We start from the raw sequence: 9756 nt of genomic DNA, 5'->3' as shown, positions 1-9756 counted from the left end.
ATGCTTAATGTGAGGACCAGAGCTTCTCCAGCAGAACTAACAGCTCAAACAACAACATGTAGGGGAACCCACAATGCCTCAATGCCCTTTTTCTCCTTCATGTCTCTATTTTTGCTGGCAAATTTCCTCAAATGAAACGTCTATGCTCAACATCATGGTGATTTAATTCTGCTGGCCTTAAGTTGACCATCAGTATTTAATCCATAACAGATGAGTTCTCAATACAGTAAGGTGAATTTATAGGGTGGTAAAGAGAGAGTTACAGCCCTTAAAATATAGTTCAGTAGAAAAATAATTGGCCAAGTTCTGGAAAATTATAAATGTGCTCCAATCTAATCGCATGAGGCCTTGTGAAGTTATAGAAGGGAAACTGAGCTTGATAGAAAGGAAAGCATACTTCCCTTAGCAGCATCGCTGAGACCTGAAGTCCAGGTGTGTCTTTGCCTCTAAGAAATGGAAATCCCTTTTTACAGAGGAGGACCACTGCTGTCTCTGCTACTGAAAAGATCAGGCTTGGATGAGGGTCTGCCAGTGTGGATGGAGTGGAAATACTAGAGAAATGGAAAGAAGAAAGGCCTGGTGGGGATCTGGAGCACAGCCATCATCATGTAAAAGGTCACTATCAGTGGAGACCGCATCAGAGATGAAGTAGGTGAGAATTCTCCAGAGAGGTGCTAGGGTTCCAGAGCAAGGAGCCCAGGTATGTTCAAGTCACAATCCATGCTCCATGCTGGAAGGTGTTACCTCAAGCCTATGACTAGAAAAGTCAGATTCAGAGAACCACGTTCAAGGTGCAACAGTGGAGACCTCTGTGTCCAGAGTGAGTTCGGGTCTGGTTGAGACTGTCTGAGATATACACTTAGAGTGCAAACCCAGTGTCCTTAGCATGCCAGCCTCCCAGTGCTGCCATCTCTGCCAAGGTCCCTTAGTTCTAGGGTGCAGGGCCTCCTGGCCTTATTGTGCAGACCAGGGGCAGCTGTGTAGCACTGTGTAATCACTGGTGGCACAGAAGTACACAGATGTCTGGGAGGGGTTGGCCGACTGTATAGTGAGGAGGAAGTTCTCTCTACTTGGTCTGGACACACTGTAACCATCAGAGAATTCCCCTTTTTCAGTGATGTTAGTATCATATGAGTAGTAGATGAGCCTCAGCCCCAGTCCTGGATCCTGTCGGTACCAGTACATGCGGTCGTGATTCAGCTGCTGGACACAGCTCAGTGTCATGTGCTGGCCTGTTTTTAGGACCTGGGACACAGGGATCTGAGTGATGCCAGCATTCCCTGGACCTGCAGTGAAAGAAGAAAAAGCTGATTCCACAACCCAGTGGAAAGGTTTGGACTAGGACCTGAAATCCCTTTCCAAGTCCCTGTCTAGGACTCACCTGCCTGCAGGAGGCAAAAGGCCACACAACAGAGAAAGCTGAGGCTCATGGCAGGGGCCCTTCAGAACAGAGGAGTCCTTTGGTTCTCTGTTAGACAAAGGAGGATGGGGCTTTGTAGGAGGTGTCATTCTGAGTTTCTTATCTCCCTGCCTGAGGCCCATGGCTTTCCTTTCACTGGGGAACATGTGCCTCCCTTCTCAGGAGCAAATCTAAAATAAATGCGTGATCATAATCCAGATGTTAGAATGGTACACATTTGTCTGAATTGACACAAGTTATTGGTGACTTTTCTTTAAATCAGTTTGTAATCCCTTGTTTGTTATATTTCTATAACACAGTGATTTTAATGTTATAAATATTTATGTATTCTAAAATACTACAGAAAATTGTTACGGTTTTCCAGAAATTTTGGACTCTGTTGTCCCAAAATTTTCTTTGAGTTTTCATGCATATGGATCAAAAATCATCCCCCAGTTCATTTGATATGTGAAATGTGTAGTATATATAATTTAGCTATCAGCAAGTTTGATTTTAAATATCTGACTAGAGATGTGTATTATATTTTGCAGCTAATTTCATGTTAAAAATCCTACATGTAAATTTTTATTTCTGTGACTTTCAGGTCTTCAGCTGCATGATGGTTAAGCAATGTATTTCCATAGTTGCCTTGATAGACAGAGGAAAATCTAATATTAGCAAAGGGGACGAAATATGCTCTGTGCTTCATGTTTCTATACATCTCTGAGGATACTGTGATCATCAGTTTTATGGGTCTACTTAACTGGGAATTCAGTGTCCAGATCACTTGGCCCAGATATTGTTCTGAATATTTCTTGGAAGGTCTTTTGGAATGAGATTAACACTTAACTAATAGATTCTAACATTATATTAAGGTAACATTTTTGATCATAGACTGAAACAGGTGCCCTCTATCATGTGGGCTGGCTTCATCTAATCAACTGAAGACACAAATGAAACAAAAAGACCAGGCTTCCTTCGGGTAGCATAGAAAGGTCAAGCTGACTGCCCCAGAACTGAGCATCAGCTATCTCTAGTCCTCCATCACCACTAGGTTACCCCTCAGGTTCTGGACTTGTAAGCTGCTGCAAATGCATTAGACAATAGCTCAAAATGGAGATGCATAACTCCAAATGGGTCTGTTTCTCTGGAGAATTCTGACTAATGCAGATAGGCATTTAGTCTCATAGATGAAAAAAAGCCTCAACATATGTCAAGGAATTGTCTTTGGTCTTGATGAGTTTGGTTCGGATTGGGAATCAGAGTCTAATGTGCACTACCCTGTGCCTATATTTTTGTCTACGTCACTAACTCCTGGGAAAACTGAATTCTTTTTTTTTTTTTTTTTTTTTTTTTTTTGTCTTTTTCCTTTTTATGGGTACCAGGGATCGATCTCACGACTGCCTGCTTACAAGGCAGGCACTTATGCCGCTGAGCTAAATCTCCAGGCCCAAAAACTTAATTCTTTCAATGATTTTATTAAAGCCATTCAGTGTAACAGGGATTAACCGAACAGCATTCTGATTTTGAAGATAGATACCTCTCTTTGTGAAAATGCACTAGAGTACAGAGATAGAAATGAGAGACTTAGGCCAGGAGTTAAGTCTCAATTCTGTACCCTAATAGTTATTTGATTTGGTCCAATTATTTATCTCTAGGCCAGTTCCTTCAACTATAAAATGAGAACAAAATAGCATTTGCCTCTTAGGATTTTCTGTGATAATTGAATTTACAAATAAAATTTTGCAAATGTATGAAGTCTTTTGATCTGTAGTAAATTGTCAACAAATGATGGCATTATGATTTTTTTTCGAGACCTGTCCAGGAAACAATTGAATTCAGAGTGTGCCTTAAAGAACCCCATGATTTCCCGTCTACAGTTGACCCACTCAAGAGATGGATGCTTTTCACAGGAAAGGTCAAATGCTGTGTAAATAATACTATAGATCTTAGAGATGGAGGATACATATAATGGAATATCATGAAGCCTTAAAAATAATAACAAAAAGAACTTGTCCATACCATGACATTCATGACCTTGGAGAGCATTATGTTAATTGAGATATGTCAGTCACAAAAAGACACAGTTGCATAATTCCATTTACAGGCGATGTCTAAAGAAGTCCCCAGAAACAAAGACAGGATGGTGCTTTTCAGAGACCAGAGGGTGGAGGAAAGGAGGAGCTGCATGTTGAAGGGTGTAATGTTCTGCTATCTACTTAAACTCCAACAGTCAGTAGCACATTATACCCATATGGGAGACAGACACTGCAGTGCACATTTAAACACCTGTTAAGAAGGTAGATTTCATTTAAATATTTAAAATATTTAAAAGGTGGCAGAAAAGGATAATCAGAGAAAGGCAAAAAGGGAAAAAATACAATTTTATTTGCATAAGTCAAAATTCAAAGAAATTACTTTGAATAATACCATTTTTTTTCTATGTGCCTCGTTTTCCTTTATTATTAAAAACAATTGAGTTATCAATTTTCTCTCTTTTGTGAACAATGCCTTGCACAAACAGGGGGCACAAAATGTTTGCTGAATAAAAGAACAGAAGAAGCTAATGATGATGCTCGTCTCGTTCCTTTCCCTTGTGGCTCACTGTGTCCTGCACAGGAAAACTGCACTTTTCTCTGGAAAAAGCTCCTATCCTTTTATTTTGCAGCTCTGAACCCATGCTACTCACAGGCTGCCATAGAAGAGATCACATAACCTCTGCACCATGACAAGAGGATGACAGTGTGGAGAGTGTGCCTTTCTTTATCATCACCATGAAGGACCCGGAACACAGTTGGCCTTGAGAGCATATCTTTTCTAGACTTGTCAGAAAGCAGCTCAATAGTAATCGCATGTGGTACATGACATCTCCTTCCTACTAATTTTGATTTGAGAAGAGGAATACAGAGCAGGGTACAGATCTACTACATGAATAGTGAGAGGTTCCACATGGGTTAATAGGGACAGGTAGCAGTCAGGTATGGAAGATGAGGTCTGGGAAAGCTGCTTTATTCCAGATACAGACATGGAAAGTGCAGCTTAACTGGTGCCAGTTCTGTGAACATTATACAGGTCACACATGCCAACAGCTGCAAACATCTAGAGAAGACCTGTGAGCATCCCAGGGCATGAGCAGAGCTGGCTGGCAGATCTGCCTTCCTGGTCACTTCCAGATTAAAGAAAAATATTTTTGTACAGAAGGCTGGGGACCATGCAGCTCGGTGCCAAGCTGCTGGCATAGAGAAAGAGAGCAGAGTCCTCCAGCTCTAAGGCCCTCAGGCTGAGTTCAGAGCTATAGTTAGAGAACTGCTTTGCTGAGAATCCATCAGGACCATTTCCTTTACTTCCCTCTTCAGTATCATAATGTTCAAATAGGAACTGGAGACTCTGGTCCAGCTTCTGTTGGTACCAGTACACAGCAAGTTGTCCAGAGATTGGGGAGCATCTCAGTGTTGCTTGTTGTTCTTTAACTTGGATGAGGTACTTTTGGGTTTGCATGAATCCCAAATCGATAGAGGCTGTGGGTCAGGACACAGAAACTAAGGGTCAGGAGACAGAAGCTAAGGACTGAGCAGGGCCATCCTCACCAGACCTATATTCAGGGACAGAAAATAGATCAGATACTCTCCAGCTGTGCCCAGGACTCACCTGCTTCCAGAAGACAAAGGACCACACAACACAGGAATCTGAAACCCATGGCAGCCTCAGGAATCCCAGGCATCTCCTAGGTCAGTCCAGGGCCTCCTGGGTTGAGCAGTCAGCTAGGCTGCATATTTGGTCTCCCTGACAGGAGGATATGTCATGATCTGATCTTATTCTCCCTGCTGGGCAGCCAGCTCACTGAATGTGATGATAGCACCCAAACTGTGTTTTATGTGTCATGCACAATTCCTACTCTGCATGGCCCAGAAATTTAAGTTGGTTCAAGGCAAGCACCCTTCCCACACACCAAGAACATATATTCCTTATCTTCATACTAACTGTACTTCTGTTCTAACCAGACAGGGATTTTCCACCTTTTCCCACCCACACCCAGGTGCATCAGCCTCCACTGCCTATGCAGGAGCAGAGAATCTACTTTCTTGAGCCCACTGAGACCCATGGCACCCTCACCATCCCCAGATAATGAGTCTGTGTTTACTTTCAGTTATCCAGATCTCATGCAGTAAATTTGAGCCTCCTTTCTGATCCAAGCAGGAAAGCTGGCATTGTTTTCAGCCCTGCTCTCCTGGCAAGTATAGAACACACACACAGGGTTCCCTAAAACAATATGAAGCCACAGCGCACCCAAGTGGCCAGTGACCTATAGTCTCCTTGAATCCAGCCTTTTAGGGCCCTGTGCTCATGGTTAACTAAACCTAGAAGAGAATCCTGAACAGCTCAACCTCTCATACACACACCCATCTTCTGCATTGCCAAACTGGCCAGGTTAGGGACATTATTAGTCACCTCAATATTCCATCCATCACACTTTTGTAATAAGCAGTTTCCCCTGTGAAGACTTTTTGCTCTATGTTTTCTGCATTGTGTTTTCCACCGACTTTGAACTGAACCTCCTGGAAATTGTGAGCCAAATAAATTTCTCCTCCTTTAATTTGCGAGTGTAATACATAATATCTTCTAATTGCCAAGAATGTTAAGACCCTATTATTAAGTATAAAAATTTTTCTTCAGTAGTTAAATTAATTTTGGGTGAGCCTTGCTAGTATTTCCAGTTCCATTAAGACTCTACAAATCAGGTTTTGGAAAAGCATAGCTGTGGTGAGGAATTTCATTGGAAAGGACTACAAGCTTAGATAAATATTGCTAAAATATTTTCTTTGCTCCAAATCCTAGACTTAGACACAAAGGAAAGTTTCCAAACTTGGTAAAAAAAAAAAAAAAAACAAGACTATGAAAACATAATTTCTCACTATATTTGAAATGTGTCATGGAAGAAAAATTGAGATGACTAACAATAATGTCCATTACATTTCAGGTGAGAGGAATCCCTTACAAAAGGAAAATAGTGATGACTATTATTCCAGGACTCTATATATGTGTGTCAATTTTATACATGACTTTTCCTATAAACATGTAACCAGTAGAGCAATACTGTCCAGAGCTGGGAATGCCAGAGAAAAAATGAGAAAAAAGGCAGCAGGAACCAGACAAGCAGTGTGTGTTGGGAGTGGGGAAATGGAGATCCTTCCATGCCTGGAAAGGGCAAGAGCAGAAAGACAGAAGGCAAAGCTTGCTGAGTTCCAGGAAAGATTGGGAAGGGCTGTGTAGGCACAGAAGGGACTTAACTCTGGGTGGTCAGTGGAACACAACATCCTTGGAAAGCAGAATGGACCTTGAGAAAGTTGTCAAGTCTTTCCCTACATATGGTTAGGCTAACTTGCCTTCCTCTGCATTTCAAAAGCACCTGACAGTTCCCTGAGGAAATCATAATGCAGCCAGAAATCAAGAAAGAAGATTTCATAATCCACTCCAGGCTTCTCACCTTAGGCAACTGGTTATCTGCTGATGATCTCTCCTGAGACTGGCTGCCCTGTGATGCCAGTGTCTATAAGGCTTCCTCTATAGTTTTGGTGTACTGAGTGTTTTGGAAGAAGAAGAGAGACTGTGTTGCATAGAACACCACCTTAGGCCACCTGGCAATTCCATCTCTGTATTCAACCATCTCTTTTCTGTTCTCTCTTCTTGACCTTCCTCAAATCTCTATTCACTTTCCTTCAATTATGCAAAGCCAAACTCTGTTATTTTACTACCTACACTACACTATTATTATACAATCTTATCTTAAAAGAAAATTTTCAGTCCAAAGAAGAAGGGCACTTACATTACAGAATCCTTTTCGGCGACCACCTGTGGTACACTGTCAGGAAAAGTGCTTTTGGAGAGAACTTACTGAAGTAACACATGGCTACTCAGTCTTAATTTCCTTTCTCACACTGATAGAAAAAGTTGCACTTTCTAGAGACCTATGACTGTTTTTCATTTTTCCTATAACCTCAGACTCCAGGATCCTTTTTGATTCTTTCATTTTTCTTTCTTTCTTTCTTTCTTTCTTTCTTTCTTTCTTTCTTTCTTTCTTTCTTTCTTTCTCTTTCTTTCTTTCTTCTCTTTCTTTCTTTCTTCTCTTTCTTTCTTTCTTTCTTTCTTTCTTTCTTTCTTTCTTCCTTCCTTCCTTCCTTCCTTCCTTCCTTCCTTCCTTCCTTTCTTTCTGTCATGGTTAGTGTTGGTGCATTTAACTTATGCATCTGTGGTTGGTTCATTGTATAGTGCTTGGATTGATGGTGCCAGTGATACACTCACATAGTGGTGGAGCCAAGATGTGATGTAATGGCAGGATGAAGGTGTGTCTTGCTCTGTTGCTGGTTTCTGCATTGCCTTTTGCAGCTGCCATGAAACAGTGGCCCTACCATGTTACCCTGCCTTGGCGTCAAATAAGTGTGCACTGAAACCTCCAAAAACTGTAAGAAATAAACTTTTTCTTTCCCAACTTTGGGAATCAGGTGTTTTGTCTCAGCAACAAGTAAAAAGTAACTATGATAGAATTTGGTACCATGAATAGGATCGTTTGCTGTGACTATACCTGATCATGTTTTTTTTAAATTAATTATTGTTATTATAAATATATTAAGATAAAAGAGGACATAACAGAGCAGATCAGAACAGAACAATTTAAGCAATACAGTATTTCATCACAAGACAACCTGAGATAACAGTAGCTACCCTAATGTCTCTTTCCTTGAAATAGTTGAGCATAACTCCATACACAATAGTATCAAACATAACAAAATAGTATGAAACTATTAAAGGGAATGGAAGTATTACAGGGCATCCAGAACCAAATAACAGAAAATGAAAAATGGCTATTATATTATCTCATTATCCATAAAAAATTTTGTTTATACTACCACACATGATAAAATCCAGTAACATACTACATGACAGAACCAATGGAAAAAGAAGAATAAAAATATTGTAGGACTTCAAATCAAGATGATATAAATCAGCACTGGCTATTATACTGTATCGCTTTCTTCAAAATAGCTGTTCATACCATCACAGATAATAAAATAAAAAAACCCAGGATAAAATCATTCTAACTAATGAATGAAAACAGTACAAGACTTCAAAGCAATGCAACAGGGAATCATGATTACCATAAAATTTTATGTACTCTTACCAGTTCTTACACTATACCATTTCTTACTATATGTGATTTATACAAGTGAGTTTGATTTATTTTACTTATGAGTATGGTATCAAGTTGTATCCATTTATTTATAAAAATCTCAATGTGATCATTCTTTATAGCTGAGTAGTACTTCATTGCATAAAAATACTACAATGTTTTTATCCATTCCTCAGTTTTTCGGACACTTAGGTTGTTTCCAAATCTGGCTATTACAAATTGTGCTGCTACAAACATGGGTGCACGTATATCACTGTGGTATGATGCTTTCAGTTTTTCTAGGAATATGTCCAGAAGTGGAATAACTGGTCAAAAAAGACTTCCATACCAAGGCTTTTGAAACATCTCCAGACTGACCTCCACAGTGGTTGCACCAGTCTACACTCCCACCAACAGTGCAGGAGAGATCCTTTTCCCCCATTGCCTCTCCAGCATTTGTTGTTGGTAGTTTTCTTGATCCTGGCTGGTTTTTCTGGAGTGAGACGGAATCTTAGTGTGGTTTTAATTTGCATTTCTCCAATGAGTAATGATGATGAGTACTTTTTCATGTATTTATTTTACATTTGTATTTCTTCATCTGAGAACTGTGTATTCATCTCAAATGCCCATTTTTGGGTAGGGTCTTTGAATTTTAGGGGTTTGATTTTTTTAAAAATTCTTTATGTGTGTTAGACTGAAGTCCTTTGTGTGAAGGACAGTTCACTAAGAGTTTTCCCCAGTTTGTGGAGGCTTTGGAAATGGCTTGTGGGCAGAGTTTGGAAAAGTTCAGACATGTCCCCTGGATGCATAGAGCTGGAACCACTTAGGCTGTTGTTTAGAGTAGATTCTGGTTGGAGCTCAGGAGACCAAAAGGCTGACAGAAAAATTCATGGTAAAGACCAGACTTGGGAGGTTTCTGCTGGAAGTAAGGGCTGCATTGGTTGTTGCTCTCCCCACAATGTGTGTTACAGATTAGCAGAAAGATTGTCTGCATTTTACTCATACTCAGAGATTTTACCTGAGACTGAGACTAAGGGCAATGGGCTGATTAATCTTCAAAAGAAAATTTCAAGGCAGACCAATTTTGAGGCTGTGGCATTTCTATTGTTGGGGGCTTTTATTCAGCTTTATGTTGCAAATCAAGAGAAAAGAGCCCAGCAGGATAATTTACAATACTGTGATTTTGTCATGA

General features: G+C 40.3%; 1 gene segment (V, D, J or C); it reads right to left on the bottom strand.

The window, feature by feature from the left end:
- Nucleotides 1–954: 954 nt before the first annotated feature.
- On the bottom strand, nt 955–5180 carry LOC106028851 (T cell receptor beta variable 6-1-like). The segment is given in 2 exon segments: nt 955–1286; nt 5048–5180. Coding segments are annotated over 2 exon segments (405 nt in total).
- Between the last annotated feature and the right edge of the window lie 4576 nt (nt 5181–9756).

The sequence above is a fragment of the Cavia porcellus genome, unplaced genomic scaffold (genome assembly GCF_034190915.1).
Source record: "Cavia porcellus strain 051 isolate PalLab524CR breed Dunkin Hartley unplaced genomic scaffold, mCavPor4.1 scaffold_6, whole genome shotgun sequence".
Taxonomy (NCBI): domain Eukaryota; kingdom Metazoa; phylum Chordata; class Mammalia; order Rodentia; family Caviidae; genus Cavia; species Cavia porcellus.
Note: the sequence above shows the minus strand (reverse complement) of the source record. Positions and strands in the feature narration are given on the sequence as shown.